Source organism: Lathamus discolor, chromosome 4 (assembly GCF_037157495.1).
Source record: "Lathamus discolor isolate bLatDis1 chromosome 4, bLatDis1.hap1, whole genome shotgun sequence".
Taxonomy (NCBI): Eukaryota; Metazoa; Chordata; class Aves; order Psittaciformes; family Psittacidae; genus Lathamus; species Lathamus discolor.
The window spans coordinates 8,486,013-8,503,635 of NC_088887.1; the positions used below are offsets into that span (position 1 = coordinate 8,486,013).

The 17,623-nt window shown below is 50.8% G+C and overlaps 2 protein-coding genes across 3 annotated transcripts; one reads left to right on the plus strand and one right to left on the minus strand.

Moving 5' to 3' along the window:
• Positions 1-130: 130 nt before the first annotated feature.
• On the minus strand, positions 131-14,304 carry USP5 (ubiquitin specific peptidase 5). 2 transcript variants are annotated; one of them, XM_065676225.1, is made up of 20 exons: positions 14,061-14,304; positions 12,641-12,766; positions 12,280-12,346; positions 9,858-9,991; positions 9,412-9,557; positions 8,951-9,135; positions 8,280-8,374; positions 7,576-7,769; positions 7,352-7,423; positions 6,056-6,137; positions 5,727-5,852; positions 5,143-5,296; positions 4,586-4,760; positions 3,187-3,275; positions 2,798-2,989; positions 2,103-2,246; positions 1,807-1,952; positions 1,573-1,723; positions 859-943; positions 131-715 (listed from the first exon to the last, which is right to left on the minus strand). In XM_065676225.1, the coding sequence occupies exons 1-20, from the start codon at positions 14,166-14,168 to the stop codon at positions 622-624; spliced, it is 2,565 nt and encodes an 854-aa protein (XP_065532297.1). In that variant the 5' UTR covers positions 14,169-14,304; the 3' UTR covers positions 131-621. The 2 variants fall into 2 exon arrangements, with proteins under 2 accessions (XP_065532297.1, XP_065532298.1); XM_065676226.1 differs by having other exon boundaries at positions 2,867-2,989; positions 14,061-14,226.
• A 234-nt stretch (positions 14,305-14,538) lies between these two features.
• On the plus strand, positions 14,539-16,898 carry CDCA3 (cell division cycle associated 3). The gene is made up of 5 exons (XM_065676234.1): positions 14,539-14,712; positions 14,783-14,912; positions 14,988-15,194; positions 16,004-16,125; positions 16,497-16,898. The coding sequence occupies exons 1-5, from the start codon at positions 14,614-14,616 to the stop codon at positions 16,635-16,637; spliced, it is 699 nt and encodes a 232-aa protein (XP_065532306.1). The 5' UTR covers positions 14,539-14,613; the 3' UTR covers positions 16,638-16,898.
• The last annotated feature ends 725 nt before the right edge of the window (positions 16,899-17,623 follow it).

The window sequence follows — 17,623 nt, forward strand, 5'->3', positions numbered from 1 at the left end:
CCCCCCGCCGCAGACCACGCCCCCTTCGGAGGACCCGCCCCCCCCCCCCCCCCAAGGGCTGTGCGCGGCCCCGGGGCCCGGTGCCGGTCGCGCCCCGTTCCCGGTGCTGCGGAGCACAGGCAGACACAGCGGGGATTCCGACCTTTATTTCGTCCCTCATGGATTTTGGCATGTAAAGGGCGCACAACGCGGGGGGCGCTGCTCGGAGCCCACCTTGCTGCTTACCCCGCGCCCTCGCCCCGGCAGGAGGAAACCCCCCCCCCCGTACACAAGCCACACATACACACAAGCCCCATTCTTCCCCTTCCAGACAGCAAGGAGATGGCATCATCCCATCAAGCAGCAAAGCTAGGGCTGTGCGTCACGGGGGTGGGGACAGTGAGGAGATTTCTTATAGAAACAGATATTCTCACACACACACACACACCCCCGGGACCCCCTTCATTCATGTCCATGGGGGCTACAGCCCCCAGTCTGTTAGGGAACTCATCTCCTCCCTGTGTGTCTCCATAAAGAGGCTGCAAAGGGATGAGTGAGGAAAGAAGAGTAGGGGAGAGAAGGACCCTGCTCTCATCCTCAATGCCCCCACCCCTTCCCCGACCACACACAGCAAGGGAGGTTCTAGCTGGGAATCCGCTGATAGAAGTAGATGTAGCCCAGGTCCTTGGGGGGCTTCTCAGAAGCACAGACTTTCTGGTCGTTGTAGATCACCCACCTGCAAAGCCAGAAGGGGAGGCTTAGGGATGGCATTCTGTGGCTGAGACAGGACTGGTGCCCCTTGCCTGCTCTCACCCCTGATCCCCCCAAGACCCCTGAAGAAACAGGTCAGTGATTTAAAGCTGTGAAAATCCCTCCTACCTGCCGTCTTTCTTGATGTGACAAACATAGTGTCCACACATAGTCGATGTGCCCATGTGGCTGATGAAGGCAAACAGCTGATACTCTGGAAAGAGGGAGGGAAGAGATGGTTGGGGAAAGGCATCTGACCCTAAAACACCATGTGCAAGGCCCTCTCTAGAGAAGAATCCTTGGAGGAAGCTCTGCTGGGTAGTAATTTAGAACTGGGTCTCTATCAAGTGTGACTGTGCATGGCCTTAAGGCCAGATGTGCAGGGAAATAGGAGATGGTAACTTCCATTTAGCCTTTCTCTCTTTCAGCTGTGTATTTGGCCCACGGGTTGCAGATGGGTAATGGCAGCTCCTGTGGCACTCGCAGCTGAGCAGCTTTGGCACCGACTCTGCAAACCAGACTGGAGCCTGGTTTGTCAATGGGAGCCTGAAGAGCAGAAAACCCTCCCAGGACAACTGGGAAAAAGCATCACGGCCCTTTGCATCCTTCACTTGATGGCACTTCCTCTGCTTCTCTTACTGACTTCCAGGTAGACCCTAGCCTGAAGGGTCTAGACCCTACTTTGTCATCCCTCTCCTTTTCCTCCCTGCTTCCACCTTCACAACCAGATTAGTTTCCAGGACAGCTACTGCTGCTAAAACCTGTGGTACTGCATGGATTAGGGAGCATAAAGCCTTGTTGAGTTTGCACCCAAAATCTATATTCCTACTGTTTGGAACTTACTTCCGGGCCCATCACGCACTTTAGGACCCACAGGTACTTCAGAGATGGACTCAGCTGCTGAGCGCCCTTCTGAGATGTCCATAGCAGCTTCTGCATCAAGGTCATCAATGTGACTGAAGATCCAATCCACAGCACGCTCCAGACTGTTGTTCTGGAATAAAGACAAGACTGTGAATTTGGGAATCCCTGTTCCTGAGAATATTCCTTCACTCTGGTATCACTCAGGCCTCTCACCGTGGCTCTAAGCGCTTTCATAGCCTGGTCCCGGGAGAAGCCCATGGAGACAATGGTGGCCACACTGTCTTCTGAAGGAGGGTCTGGGCAGGCAATAGTTGACCCTGGTCCACTGGATCCAGGGAGGACTAATGGGTTAGCAAAGTCTGCAGCAGTAAACAGAACACAGCCCCGAGCAGTTAGATCTCTCGATGCAGTCTGAGTCCAAACTACTTCAGTTTTCCACTGTGGTAGTGGGACAGGAAGCACAATGGCCCAGATGCAGTAAGCCTCACCATGGCCATACGGCCTCATACCTGGATCATCCATGTGTGACATGACCCAGTTCATGGCAGCCTCAACCCCAGTGTTCCCTGTGTAATACACGGCTTTGCGGCAGGCATCCATGGGAAAGCCCATCTCCACCAGCTGGATAATCACTGACTCATCCAACATAGGTGCTGTGGGAAGACAGAGATGAGAGCCACCCACTCCCACCCAACCCTGCCTGCTCTGTTTTGTGCAGTGTCACACACACCCCCAAGCCACCATTTTCCGGCTTTGTTTCACACCAAGTTCCATCTCTCTGCTCTTCTCACCCTTTACTACCTTTCTGCTTCAGCATTGCAGTCCCTCCCACAGGCACCCCAGGGAACAAAAGGATTCAACTCATGAACTCAGCACTGGCTCTTCCCTAGCCTCCAAACCCTACCTCCCAGTAACGGCTTGTGAAAATAAGATACCTTTACCAGTTAAATTCTGCATAAAGCCCAGCTCTGCCCCCTCTAAGTGCACTGGACATGCCACCTCCCCATCTTGCACAGAACAGGAATCAACAAACTCCCTTGCATAATACCCTTGCATAACAGGCATGCAAGGGAGGCAGCCGGCATTCGCTGACAGAGGGACAGGGAAAGTCTGAGCAAGTGGGAAAACTGCTAGCATGGGAGACAAGGCTAGGAGAGCAAGGAAATGAGTCAGGCATCAGGAAGAGAGGAGGAGAATCACTAACATGTCGGAGAGGAGAAGTGAGGGGAGCAGAAGGAGTCGTCGTCCTCGTTGCCATAGAACCCCAGGCTACCTTTGGGCTCATCTGGTGTCACCAGTGGGGGTGCGATGTCTGGCATTTCTTCTTCTCCATCTTGCAGTCCAGTTCCCTGCAGTGCAGAGATGTCCAGCTCCTCTGGCATTTCAATGGAGACATCTGCAAGATACAGTCTTGCTCAGCCTCCCCGTAAGGGCAGAAACAAAGGACTTGGTTTGGAGATCTAAAAGGGTAAGTCCCTGGGATACCAAATGTCACAGCCTGCAGCTCCTTTTGGGGTAGTTACTTTCTTCTTTGCAGCAACGACCACAATACCCATATAGAACTCCCAATACCTATATGGTTCTCCCTCTTACCAAGTTTTTTGGGCACCCAGTCCAGACCGAAAGTGAATTTCTTGATCTGGATCACCAGATAATCCGGGAAAGAAGCGAACCGTGTTGTTCTGAGAGAGACAAATAACACAGTTAAATGGGCTGTCAGCAACAACTGAGGACACCTAGTTGGTTTAAGAAGTCAGTGAGTAGGGTGGTGGGATATGCATTATCTGTGCAGCTCTCCTGTGCTGAGCTTAAAGTTCCTCAAACACGGAACTATTTCTAAAGTGGATGCTCTGAAAAGATGAGGAGAAATGCAACACGTACAAAATCTTGGGGATGGAGAAGAAGTTCTCTGCCTTCTAATCCTGTATTTTACCTCCTCAGATTTTAGTATTTAATTAAAAGTCTAACCCCTTAAGGAATGCAGAGGAAAAAAAAAGATCTTTTATTAGACCAACAGCTGCAGGAATGGACAAACTTTCAAGCACAAGAACATTTCTTCAGATACGAAGCAGAAGCAGCTAACTGAATCTGATAGGACATTGTTTAGACAGACACCTTGAGAGAGAGGGTGTCTGGAATATATGAAACAGAGAAGAGTGTTTGTGTATAGACAAGCAGTAGTAAGAGAGACATTTTATTGGGAGATAGTTGTAGCAAGCCATAAGATTAATGTAAGCAGTGATATATATTCAATGCTAATTCTTACTGAGTGTTTGAAACACAACCCACTACTTAACAGCAAACCAAAATGTTACTTCCCAATGTGACTGTGTTACTGTTTGTTCATAGGAGCTATTGCTTAAGAATATAGAGTATTTGTTAGAAAGACAATTCCAGTTCTTTGAGGACTACTCTTTCATTGCAGAGGAACAGTCAGTAGCATCCCATCAGGAAGCTGCTGGCATCTGTAATCTTCTTGCTATACCTCTGCACTGTCACATATGCTGCAGGCAGTGAGACAAATTAAAGCTGGTTTTTAACCTTGCTATTAGCATTTAAGTTAGCATTCTTTAAAATAACTAACGCATCTCTTACAGCATTTTGCTCAGACTTTAACAGCTAAAAACTTCCTTTAAAGAACTTTTAGAGACCATGAAAGACCAGTGTTGCCATCCTGTTGGTACTGATTTTAAAGCTAAATTTTGAATCAAAAATATAAGCTGCTGGTTTTCTGGTAGCCTCACAGCAATTGCAATCTGATGGTTAAGACTTCACTAGCACTGCTGTTCTGCACACTGTAATCCCTTAAGGGCAATCACTCCAGCATTGACTATCTGATTCCCCCCTTTGCTTCAATGTTCTATGGGTCCAGGGTGTGGAACACTACAAAGCTTTGTTAACACTTCTTCCCCAAGCACCTAAAATAAGTCTCCCAAGATGCAGCTATTGCCAGTTCATCACAGCATCACTGGTAACTCACATACACACTCACTTGAGAGCCACAGACTTGGCCTGCAAGGCTGTGCTCCAGAAATCATCCACCTGCTCTGGAGCTCCATAGGCCTCTAGGCAGGAGCTGAAAGGCACCTTGGCTCGCACCAGCTCAGGCAGTGGCTGCTTCTCTTCCTCTGCCTGCCTCTTCTTCTCCTCATATTCCAGTAGTTCATCTAGAGAATAAAGCAGAGTAGTCAAGAACCACCTATAGGTACGTACAAAGCAGCAGGTATAACCTACCCCCAGAGGCAGAACAGGCGTATAGATATGCCACCAAGAACAGAGCACAAAGTAGACAATGCCTTCCAGAGCACTGTTCTGCTACTGCAGTGCTGTTTTGCTGTTGAATCACAGCCCAGCTTGTGGTGTTGGAGGGAAAGGCTCTAGAGGGACAGTGTCACACCACCTCTGAAATCAGCCCGATCCCACAAAAGCAGACGAAGGATCTAACTTCAGAAGTGGCAAAGAAGTCTTGTTTCTCATTTAAGGAGTGCCATCAGAAGAGTACAATATCCACAGTGTTTGCTACTGTTCTGGCCTTGGCACACTACTGACCTTTGTTGAGTGCAGCATCCATGGGCACAGGCAGCTGCATGATGTAGTCCACACGCTGGGTATATTTCACCTTTTCTGTGGCCAGGCACTTCAGCTTCTCCTCCACCAGAAAACGGAAGACCTCATTCGGGTTCTCCGAGCTGCGGCAGTTCCTCTGAAGGAGATTAGAGGGGCAGATGTAACATCAAACTGGCAGAAATAAGTATCTGCAGTAGCAGCGGTCCCACAGAGGACATGGCTAAAGAGTATTAACTTCTGTACCCAGTCCACTGGAAAAGACAGCGAAGAGTAAACTCGAGCCAACTCATCTACCTCAGGAACCCATGCCACTCCAGCTCCTAAAGAAGAAAACTTACATTTCCAGCTGTGCCATTCCCCCAAAAAATTCCTCTAAGGAATTGGCCCTGAAAACATGACCAAGCTTCTCTCCTCCTCTGCTCCCACAGGAGCTAGCTGGCCCATTTCCCTGTGTTCTCTCCCTCCTTCTACTCCAACAGCCAGCTTCTCATGTCCACTCCTCACTCCCCGCTGTGGGGAGAAAACAAAGCTGGATTTTTCCATGATTTGACAGACTCAACTATTACCTCCACCATGTTGATGAAGTGCAGAAAGAATTCCTGGGCGTCCTGCTGTCGGTTAGTGGAAAATTCTGGATGCCCCTTTCCAATGAGGGACTTAAACATGCGTGGAGCAATGCCGTTCTGCACACCCTGCAAATAAAAAGTGGTGGTCATAATTTGCCAAGCACGTGTCCTCACATGTAGCATTCTGCTCTTAGCCCTACTTTTCTTCATGTGACAGGATCCTGGAACGAGCCCCAGGACATGTCTTCAGAAAGGGTTCTCCCTCCTTACCCATGTGACAGCACCACATGCAATACACACATCACAAGGATGCCATACCCAAGTCTCACCTTCTGATCAGGCTGCTGTTCCCCATCTGCAGGAGCTGGCTTTGAATACTCCCCAGAAAGCAGTCCATGGCCTAGTTTGGCTCTGGAACGATGAAGTCACTGTTAGCATCAAAATGGTTTCTTCAATCCCACATACTTTAGAAGCCACATCAACCCACCAGCTTTAACACTGCCATGGACTGTCAGTCTTGCAGAGGTGACCTTTCTCTACTGCACCATCAGTATGATCTTATCTTGGCCTGCTCTCTGGTCCCATGAGACACCACTGATTTGAAAGCTACTAGGACTTGTGGGCACCACTCTCAAACACAGCAGCTGCACAATAGCCAAACTAGGCTGCAGCCTGGCACTGGTAAAGTAGCAGTGTATCTGACTGACTGTGCAGGAGACAACAGGGAAGAGTGAACTTGTCTGAGCCAGAAATAGCATTGCTGTGAGCAAACTGATCACATCTTCCCAGAGGAAAGATCAAGAATGACTGCATGAAGCATTTAATGGATGGCAGCGAGTTCCTCTTATGCTCAGACTCTCCCACTATTCCCTTTCAGTCCTCCCCCATCACTGCTGCCATTTGCCTAGAACCAAACACTGCCTCCCTTTGCCCAAGAAATAATCCTGGCTGTCTCAACTTAATCCCATCCCTAGTGAACACCTTACTCCAGGCTGTCCAAATTTAGAATGACCCCTTAGTGCTGAACTCCCACCAATTCCACCTTCCACTGCTCCACTCCAAGCCTCCATACACTGCTTTGCTGTTTAAGAGCAGATGTAGAACAGAATTAACGTATTTAAAATGCAATACCCTCCCAAATCTTGTATTCCTTCTTCTGTATATTCTCCTGCTATTGCTTGCACAGTATCTCCTGCAGGAAGCCTCATGAAGCATACATAAATTGTTCACTAAGAATAAAGTTGCCTAAATCGATGTATTTCTTTGCTCTCAGCCAACTCGTCCTGTTGCAGAGAGCAAGCACCTTTCTACTGTTACACAGATAGAACAAGCCTACCAGAAATCCCCCCGTGGTAACAGATGGTACTGCACTCCCCACATAACACAGAGAAGAGCCTCTCAAGAACACTGAGGTGCACTCTGCCCTCTCCATCTGGGGCATTCAGCTGAACTTTCTCGGCTTAAGATCCTTATTGATCACTGAGGATCAGTGTCTCTGGTGACAGCCATGGAAACAGAGAGGTGAGGCTCAGGGGAGAAACCTGCAGCAAAGCACACTGGAGCAGCGCAGAGGGGACGCACCCAGGCAGCCTCAGCCTTCCTTCTCTCACCAAAACTCTACGTACACTTGTGTGCTGAAGTCCTGTGTGGGGTCCGACGGTGCACTTTGGAATATCTTCTCCAGCTTGTCCACATACCTGCAAAGCAAACCAGAGCAATCTAAGACACGTGTGGGTTCCTCTAGTAAAGACGCAGTTCTGAGCCTGACTACTGTAACAGAAGCTCCCAGCTCTAGGAGACCTTTGTACTGATCCCAGGCTAATGGAAAGGAGTGATGAAGCTCACTTACTTTCTCTGGAAGTCTGGGATACTGAACAGCACCTGCACCACAGAATTGAGGTAGCAACTGTTGCCCAAGTTACGGATACCAGTGTACCCAGGCCCATAGAGGGGCTTGAGCTGCACACCAGACTCCTGGATGAGCTCCCACTCCCCAATGCGCTGGTTCATGTCTATTTCCAGTTCTGTCATCGTCTTGTCTGTCTGTGGAGGGAAAGAACAGGAAAAACACTCACAGACTCAAGGGGATACCAGGGGTGTGAAAAATGCAATGCTGTAGAACACCCCAGAGTCAAATCCATTCTGGTTTATTAAACCAGAAGAGCAGGAAGAGACAAAAATTATTTTCAAATATCTGAATAGCTGATACAGAAAAGAGGAATGATTAGAAATATATGAGGAATCTGAACCACTTTCTCTAAAAAGGGCATGGAAATCACACACTGAACAAAGCTGAATGCCCGGGAACCTCCCTACCCACAGTACTGACACAAAACCTTGAGGAAATAAGCCTGAAGGACAGAAAAGGCAAAAAAGACAATGAAAAAAGAGAGGCAGACAAGAGAACTCTGCCTGACAAAAAAAAACACCTCCAGGGTTTATTCACCAGGAATGGGTCTGCACAACCACAGAAAGCTGGGATCCAACTAAGATACTTCAGAGTTGCTTTTCTTTCCCTCTGGACCTAGGGAGAACCACCCCTCTCCCACTCACCTTCTGCATCTTGAGCATGTCAATCCCAAAGTGAGCAAGGTGTTCTGCCAGGTTAGGATCCAGCACCATGTCATCCTCATCGTAGGAGTAGACGTCTATGCAGGAACACGGAGGAAAAGGAGAGACTTATAATGGCCTGTCATCTAAAATTCACTGTGGATGAAGGAACAGAGTGCTCAGAACTGTGAGCTTTGACAAACTGAGCAGTTGGGGTTTCTCTCCTTCCACAGGAGAGTAGCATAAAAGACAGAATACTGAGATTCCTCCAAAACATGGGACAAGACAAACAACTTTTGTCATTGATCAAGGTACAGAGTATGCCTGGAGTGAACAAAGTGGGTTACTGTGCATACACTCTCTGATCAGGCTTTGGACACACAATTCTTTGCTAAACATCCCACCACAGAAAATAAGATAGCAACCTGGATAACCATTATAAACCCTCTGAAGTTCCAGCGTTGGGGAGGAGGAAGGCAAGATTCTATCAGCTGGCTCTCTGCCTGCCACGAGAAGCAGTTCAGAGCGGGCAAGTTCATGGTAGGATGATACTGCATGTTCCGGTTCATAACACAGGCAACACCAGCCTGATACCTGGAAATCCTCCTCAGAGACCCCAGTGGTGCCTGAGTGGTGCCTGGAACCTAGAGCCCTCAGAGGATGCCCCTTCTCACCAGCCCCATCAGGAGTAATTGTTCCCAGTTTCACAGCCAGCGGGTAGCCAGTTTCCCGGTAGTGCTCCACCGCATGGTTGTTGCCACCGCTGCCATCAAAATAGCGCCGACCACAGAGGATGGCTCCATCAGTCATGTTCAGCCACAGGTTCTCTCTCATGTCACATTTGCTACACTTCCAGCCACTATTACAAAGGACAGAGGAAAACAGATTAGGGTGAAAGAGACTGAATTCTACCTCACTACCCACTGACCACAGTATAAGCAATCTCATTGCTCTTTTATCTCAGAATACTGAGGATCCTGAAATACCTGTTTGCCATTTCCCCTGAGTTTACTATGACAAGGCACACAGAGAGACTCACAAAAGAAGTCTCATCTGCTGCTGCAATCCAGGACAGGAGAAGAAGGTGATAGCAGTGGGATACAGAGAACACAGCTAGTTTCAGTACTATACTCACCACGGTGGGATGCGGACGTCATTCTGAAGTTGGTGCAGGGAAAAAGCGTGTTTGGAAACTCGTCGGACCTCCCCATCCCATGCCTGCACCTCCTGCTTCCGGGAGGCTGAATCTGCTGTCAGGATGGCCTCAACTGCACTGGCAATCTGGAATTAGCAGGGAGAAAAAATGAAGGGCACAAGGAAAGAAGCTTCCAGTGCTGCAACGCTCCATGTTCAGTCTGAGATCAGCAAGTCCGCTGTGCTAGGGCAGCATTTGGAGCCCCAGTCACACGTGAGGACTCCGTAGCACAAAGCACTGTGTAAGTGCAGAACAATCCTGCTTATTACAAGCCAAGACTGCACAGCAGCTCTGTAGGATCCCTTTTACAGGACAGCAGCTCCTTCTCTGTAATGGTGCATTTCCTCCTTACCAGAAAGAAATCACAATCCTCGATCCACACATACCCTGTCTCTGACCATGTCTGGTAGTCCCTCCAGCCCATCACGAGGAATATCCAAATGCTCTGGGAAAATTACTATTTTTACATCTTCATCATATTCAAACTTTTCCTCTGTGATGTCAAATCCACCTTCTACACCTACACGGAAGAAAAAACATTGTGGTAACAGGTAAAACAAAACAGCTTGCAAAGCTTCTCTGCCCAGGTATGAAATAAGACACATGACATAAGGCACCATGACTAAGACAAAGCTCTATATCAACAATCCACTTCTGGATCCCAAAGTTTCTGCTGGTGATACGGACTTTGCGGAAGCAAATATAAGCCTAGGAACAATAGGTTTGCTTTTCTCAGCTCTTTTTACAGATGTTTAGAAGGAATCTCTAGACCCTGACTACAACCAGAAAAAAGACTTGCTCTAGAGACACTGGCCAGAAAAGAGCCACAATAAAGCACTGCTGCTTATCTTTCACAGTATATCCAAGATGATGAATGAAGATGCACATGAAGAGATCATATTGTAAGCTAGCGCAAAGGTCTAGTCTACCAGCATCTTTAAGGAGTCTAGTTCTGCTTCTTGCCTCTTCCAGGAAGGACTGTTCAGAGTCCTGAACCCAAGCAGGAGAACCAGGAGTTCATCTGGAACCAGAACACTCAGAATCACAGAAACTGGTCCACCAGGAACAGGAATAGGTGACATGAAGAACATAGGTACTCCCCCCAGCTCATTATAAAAGGGGGAATAAGACACCGCCAAAAGGAGTACCTTCAAGGGGACTCCAGAAGGACACCTCCACAAGGACACCCACCTCTGACGGACTCCTGGGTGACACTCTGCTCTGATACTGACTGCAAACCCTGAAGGACTCCCACCACCGACGACGATGACTGGGATCGCTGGGACACCGCTGGATCCACGGTAGTGACTCTCTCTCTGCACCCCAAATCCTTGCTTCATTTCCTACCTTTTTCCCAATCTTTCCTATCACTATGCCCTTTATTACAATAATTCCTCTTTTTTTGTAATTGTCTTTTTGTAATTTGTAATAAACAAACTGACTGATTAAGGTACTTGACCTCGGTTTTGTCTTAATTTCACTTTTAGGATCACGAACTGAAACAGGGTCCTGCACTGGGATTTTCTCCAATTGGACCCTGACACAGCCAATGACGCTTTGCTCCTAAATCTTTCCAGTACTTTAAAAAGATCTCCCATGTCAGAATTAGCAAACCACACCACCACAGGTTAGCTAAAGAAGAGGAAAAAAAAAATCTCTCCTGGATTTAAGATCGCTGTCTCCCAGGGCTAATACTTTTATTCTCTCCCACTCCATTCACACCACTAGCTGTTATCACAGGCAGATATTTGCTGACCCCGTGACAACACTTGTCTCAAGACCTTTGTAGAATAGAGGATGCAGAAATAACTCGTAATGCAGACTGGGCCTCATCTCTTCCATAGCAGCATAATCATACATAAAAGCACTGGCTAGCTGAAGAAACAGATTCTGGTATCAGTTTTGCTAGAAGTGACCTTTGGGACTTCATTCATCTCAGTATTAAAGCAGGGAGCACATGACAATGTTAATATCGGTGTTTGTGCTGGGGCAGCAGTGGAGTCACTGGGCATCTGCTACACAATGGCAGTCAGGGAAGAAGTGAGCAAAAAGCAAGATGTGCCCAGTCCAGGTTCTGGATTTCCCTCTAGTGGTCAGCTCCCAGCAAGCCGAGAACCTGTTACTGCTGAAGATGTTCCTATCCTCTACATTATGGAAGGCCATAATGGCTCAGAAATTACTAGCCGAGACTGCTACAGATAAGCAGCATCTTCACTGACGGCCATGACAGCCTTTTCAGTCAGTGCATGACAGCAACAGAACACCTGCCCTGTTTTGCCAAAAAACAGCTTGTTGTTAATACTCTAATCCTTCAGTATCAGCTTTGTATTTCGAAGGCTTATCAAGCTATAAATGTTAATATGCCATTTACCAGTAATTTCTTCCCCATCTATACAAATAACACTAGTTCAATAGCCGAGAAGTTTAAGAAGTAGTTTTTGAATCAGAAACTTCAACCTTACTTTTCTCAGACTTCCACGTTTTCTCATACTTACTCCAACACCACACTGGACACATTCATATTAAGTAACAGCCCCACACTGGCTCTGCCCACACCAAACTGTGTCAGGCATACGGAGCTAGGCGAGGATGTAAAACATTTATCTACAGAAAACACAATGCAACTTTGAACCCAGAACAAAACTACCACCTCCACAACTGCTCTGCAGAAACTGCCCACCTAAGACACATTAGAGAATGTGAAGTTTGAACTCAGTCAGGGACAGTGGCTTCAACTAGCCCAGAAAAGGAAAGGCAAAAGAGACTGGTTCAGAACAAGGATGAGACAGTACACAGGTGCTTCCTTACCAATAGCTAAGCGAGTTGGTTTCTTCCTTGGGGGGTCCCCAGCACTGGAGTTGGCATCTTCTTCCTTCTATTACATTAGAAGAAATAGGGAAATAGAGTTAGGGGGGCAGGCAAACTGTGGCAAGCCTAAAGGCTTAAAGTTAAGCTATTCTGAAAACAGAAAGAGGCCATGCAGAAACAGCATGGGCAATCCATACAACAATTCAGCGTAAGAACTGAAGAACTCTTGGTGTACCTCAGTCCACCATGAAAAATGTCAGTTACATTTGAAGAGAACAAAACTCCATGTGACTGAACACAGAGATGTAGCCCAGCTCCCAAATCCGCATCGACTTTGACTGCATGGATTTTTATTGTTTACCAGTTTACGTGTCCTTTTGAGGTGCAGGTAGACCCGCTGGCCTGTTTTCTGAAAGTGCTTTTCCACATACTGCTTCCCAAAGCCCAGGAATGTATTCATGCAGATATACAAGCCACCATCTGACTCCTGGAAGGAAGGAGAGATAAAAACTCGAAGGAGGTGGTAAGGAACGCCATTCCAACTGCTCAGATAGGCGGTTACCTCTAGGAACACTATTCATGAAATCACGGCTACAGCTCATCCCTACGTACCAGCCACTTAGCAACTAGTCAGAAATAAGGTGGCAAGCCCCAGCCTCAGCTCAGAAGGTCAGAGCATGGTACAACCGCTACCAGCAAAACTGTGGCACTCTGAAAGCACAACTCCCAGTGCCATAGGAAAAGTTGCCAAACTACAGAGGTTAACAGACCAGTTTGTTTTTGCTGCTGAGTAGCTCCGAAACAGAATGGAAAACACAACACTCAATCAGCAGAGATATATCCTTTTAAAATTGGAAAACCAAGGGACCCAAATGCAGAGACAGGAAAAGGGGGAAACCACGAAAAAGTTCTCAGCCTGCTTCCCAACATGAAGCAGCTGGGACAGACTCAGAGCAGCGAGCACATGGGCAGGGAGCACATGGGCAGGGAGCACATGGACAGGCATGACCGCGGGGCTCAGGGGGGCAAAGAGAGCCAAGCTGCTGCGTGCTGCTCCCTCGAAGGAAGGACCCGTGTCTTCCAGCCGCAGCCCATTTCTTCTGGTGGGTTGGGGCACAGCCTGGATGGGCGCCTGCGGAGGAGGTCAAGGGGAAGACCTCGCCCCCCGCCGCCGGGGCCTCCCCAGGTCCGCCTAGGCCAGGCGGGGATAGGGAGGGAGGAGCAGGGATGCCAGCGGGGTGGAGACGCCTGGAGAAGGGACCACTGCCATCTTAATGACACAGCATCCACTCGCCCCCCGCCTGCCGGGCCACGCCACGCTGTGAGGCCGGGGCGGGGGGGGGAAGCTCGGACCCGGACAGGGCGGGACCCCCGGTCCGCCCCACACCGACCAGAGCTGGGCCTGAGCAGCGCCGCGCCCCCCGCCGGCCTACAAGTCCCGGGAAGCCCCCTCAGCGGAGCGAGGGCCGCAGGACACCAGCTCCCCGGGGGATCCGGGCCGGGCAGCACGGGACAAGCGACCTGCCCACGCCCGCTCCGGCCACAGAACTACAGCCCCCAGCGCGCCGCGGCAGGGAGGGGCACGTCGCGGGGCACGCCGGGCGCTGTAGTCCCCGAAGGCCCCGCGCTCCAGCCCGGCCGCGGGCCGCTCCGGCCGTCAGCGAACCACAAGTCCCATTGCGCCCCGCGCGGGCGGCACCCCGGCGGACGGGTGCGCTGGGAGCGGGCCGGAGCTGGGGCAGCCCGGGAGGGCGGGCGGCCCCGCCGCGGGCCGCGCTTACCGGCGTGTCAAAGGAGAAGGCGCACTCGTCCTTGTGGACGCGGTCGCCAGCCTTGGGCACCCGGATGGACGGCAACACCGAGAGCAGCGCCTCGCTCAGCTCCGCCATGACAGCGGCTCCCTGCGGCACCGCCCGCAGCCCCACCCTTAGCCAATCACAGCACAGCGTAGTCAGGCGGGCTCTGGCCAATCCCGCGCCGCACGGGCGCGCCGGCAGCGAGGCTGAGGGCCGGGCCCACGGCCCAGCCCGTCCGGCTCGCCCAATCGCAGCCACCCTTCTGGCGTCACAGGAGGCGGTGCCGGGCTCCTCCACCAATGGCGACGCAGAGCGGGGCGGGACCGAGGAGCTGCCCCGCGATTGACAGCGGGCGGGGCGGGACCAGGCGGGAGGGGGCTGCGGCTCCGCCGGGCGTCCCTCGGGGGCGGGGCGCGGGCGGGGGCGGGCCCGGGGGCGGGGCGGGGCCCTCCTCCGTGAGAGGACCAATGGGGCGGCGCCTGCCGGAAGCGCGGGAGATTTGAACCCGGGCGGCGGTTGGTGTGTGGCGAGAGCCGCCATGGGGGTCTCCGGCAGCACCCCCGCCCGCAGCCAGCACTTGGCGCACGTCAGCGACCCGCGCTCCCCCAGCGCCGGCATCCTGCGCACCCCCATCGAGGTAGGCGCCCTCCCGCGGGCCGCCCCCGCCTCCCCCGGCGGCCCCCGACCCGACCCTGCCCTCTCTGCAGGTGGTGAGCTCCCCGGCGTGCAGCCCTCAGCCCGGCCTCGCAGAGCTGGCGGCGAGCGCCGGCCAGGACCGCGATCCGCGTTCGCCTACACCCGGGATCTTCCGCACGCCCATGAGAGCCGTGTCCAGCGGTGAGTGAAGCCGCAGCGGCAGGCCGGGGGGGGTGCCCGGCCCAGCGCCTCATCCTGTCGCTCTTTCCCCGGCAGACAGCGTGGACCGCCTGGTGAAGCAGCTCAGCGAGGTCTTCGGGATTGAGCCCGCGCCGCCGGCAGAGGCCTACCCCGCCGAGGAGCCGGCCCGGCGGAGCCCTCCGGAAGTTGCCGCCCCGTCGGGGGAAGCAGCGGAGAGGCCGCCCTCGCCCAGCGCGGTCTCGGCTCGGCCAGCCCGCACCGCCGGGCCCGGCTTCTTCTCCGGTAAGTGCTCTGTGTGGGGGAACACAGGTACGGCTCCGTGTCCCTGGGGAGCCGCATGGTCCGTAGTGTGAGCATCGGGGCTCTCAGCACCCCTGGTGCCCTTCTCCAGGCTGGCTTGCTTAGGGGCCTTATTCCTTCTCCCCAGCTTGGCTCTCTCCCACTGCCTTAAGTAGTCTGGCCTCAAGTGTCTGCAGCTGGCAGTCCCTTGGGAACTGTTCTTTTATCCAGCTGATTTCTGCCAGCAGCTCCAAAGATATGTTTGCAGTCTAGTCAGAATCAAGAGATAAATGTCAGCTCTTCCCTCTGAAATAGGTTTGAAATTGTAGAGGTTTGTTCAGTGGGACCTTGCAGTTTCTCCTTGGGAAGACCTGGGGAGCAAGGGTGGTATAAATACGTGAAAGAAGTGTATAAGGAAGGGAGAAACAGGCTCTTCAGTAGTGCCCAGTCATGGGACCAGAAACAAGTGGAACGCAGAAGACTCCATCTGAGCATCGGGAAATGTTTTGTTCACTTTGGGATGCCTGAGCTGTGGAGCAGGTTGCCCAGAGATATATTGGAGTCTCCATTCTTGAAGAGAGTCACAAGCCATTTGGACATGGTCCTGGGCAACTGGCCCTAGGTGGCCCTGCTGAAGCAGGGGTCTTGGACCACGTCTTCCAGAGCTCCCTTCTAGGATCAGCCTTTGTGTGATCCCTTTACATGGAAGTCCTTGGGTAATAGTTTCTGCACAGGCAGGCAAGATCAGAAAGGTTGTGAAGCATTTAAAATACAGCCTTGTCATGACAGACTGTGTTTCCTTCTGTCACCAGGGAGCAAGCCTGTAAGGTACAAGACCAACAACAAAATCCTAGCAACATCTGGTGGAACTGGCCGCTCTCCCCTCAGCATTCTACAAGATGATAATTCCCCCAGTGCTCCTGCCCCTCGACAGGTAAAGCTTAATGGGCCCTATTATGGAAGGGAGAACGGGCTGGGGGAAAAATCTCAAATCCTTCATTTTCTGTACTTTGTAGGGCCCCAGTCTGGAACTGTGGCCTCCTAGACCTGTAGAGCCTAGTGACTTCCTGTGAGTCAGTCTTGTCCCTAGATGCCTCCTAGTCTTGTTCAATGTCTGTATCTGGCCTTGCCATGATATTGTCTGTATCGGTGCATCCTTTCTCTTTAAGGTGTAAAAAGAAATCTATGACTAAAACACTGCCACAAGAGAGCCAAAGCTGAATGGCCTTAAGATGGGCTACATCTTCCACTGAGAGCTAACTAACCTTCAGTTAACTTCTGGTTTGTACTGTTTTATTTCTTTAGGGTAAGAGGCACATGTTGGGAGAGAGCCTTGGGGAAAAGAAGGAAGTGATGGTGGATCTGAGCAGGAGCCTCAAATCTGGAAACTGTGCTTGGAGTGACTTGAACAAAGAGAACCAGCAGTGCCCTTTTGTGGAGAACTAGGCATTTCCTCTTCCAGGATCTTGCTGTAATTTGCTTCTATGTTTTGAGAGTCTTCTGGGGTGAGAAATCCTACAATAGACTGAAGCTTCAGACTTGTGGTCACTCTTCTCACCTATCCCTGGTTGGGAAAGAGCACTCGTTCTCCCTCCAAGCTTTGCACGTCTTGCGTATAGTACCACCTTCAGCTCTTCTGTTGTATATCAGCTGTATTGACTTACTGCAGTGTTCTTATCTGTATTAAATAAATTTGTATTATATCTACCTATGTCCTTATAGGACAGCAGGAGTTCCTTGGTTGCCCAGTGCAATGTTTGCTTTGAGGACAAAGACTCAGGAACAGGCTTGAACTTCAGGTTATATTAGCCCTGAAACTCAGCTGTGTCCCTGCCTGTAACATGCCAACATGGAGCTGTGCTGGGAAAGGTCTCACCATGAACCCATGTACTATAGAGTGAGCTGGGAAACTGCAGCTCTGTGTAGGTCACTAGTGTTACTTCTAGAGTTCTGCTGCACTTACATGGGCCTGAAACTAATGTATACAAAGGACTATAGCCTACTGCTGGGGTTTGGCTCATGCCAGATGCAGAACAGGATCAGTTAGTATTATGGGTTAATATTTTGACCTTCTGTAGATAAGTTGCTACACCTTCTTGACTTTCAACTCTCCCTTTGGGACCCCAGGATGTTGGTGTGAGCCAACAAGTAGAATAGTGGCTGGTTGAACATGATGCCTGTCCCTTATAACGGAGCTCAAATCTACAAGGTGTGCAAGGATACATTTTCAGCTCTAGGGCAGCAAGAGTCAGGACTAACAGCCTCAACTGAAAACATCATAGGAAAGGAATACCCACCCCTGGGCACTTTGAGGAATAGCAAGGCCTGGGGATGAGATGCTATCTGGATGGGGTCAGCAGACAGTATACACAGGAAGAGAGTTATGTTTGCAGTAGCTCATTGCAGTGATGGAAAGAACACAGCCTGCTGTG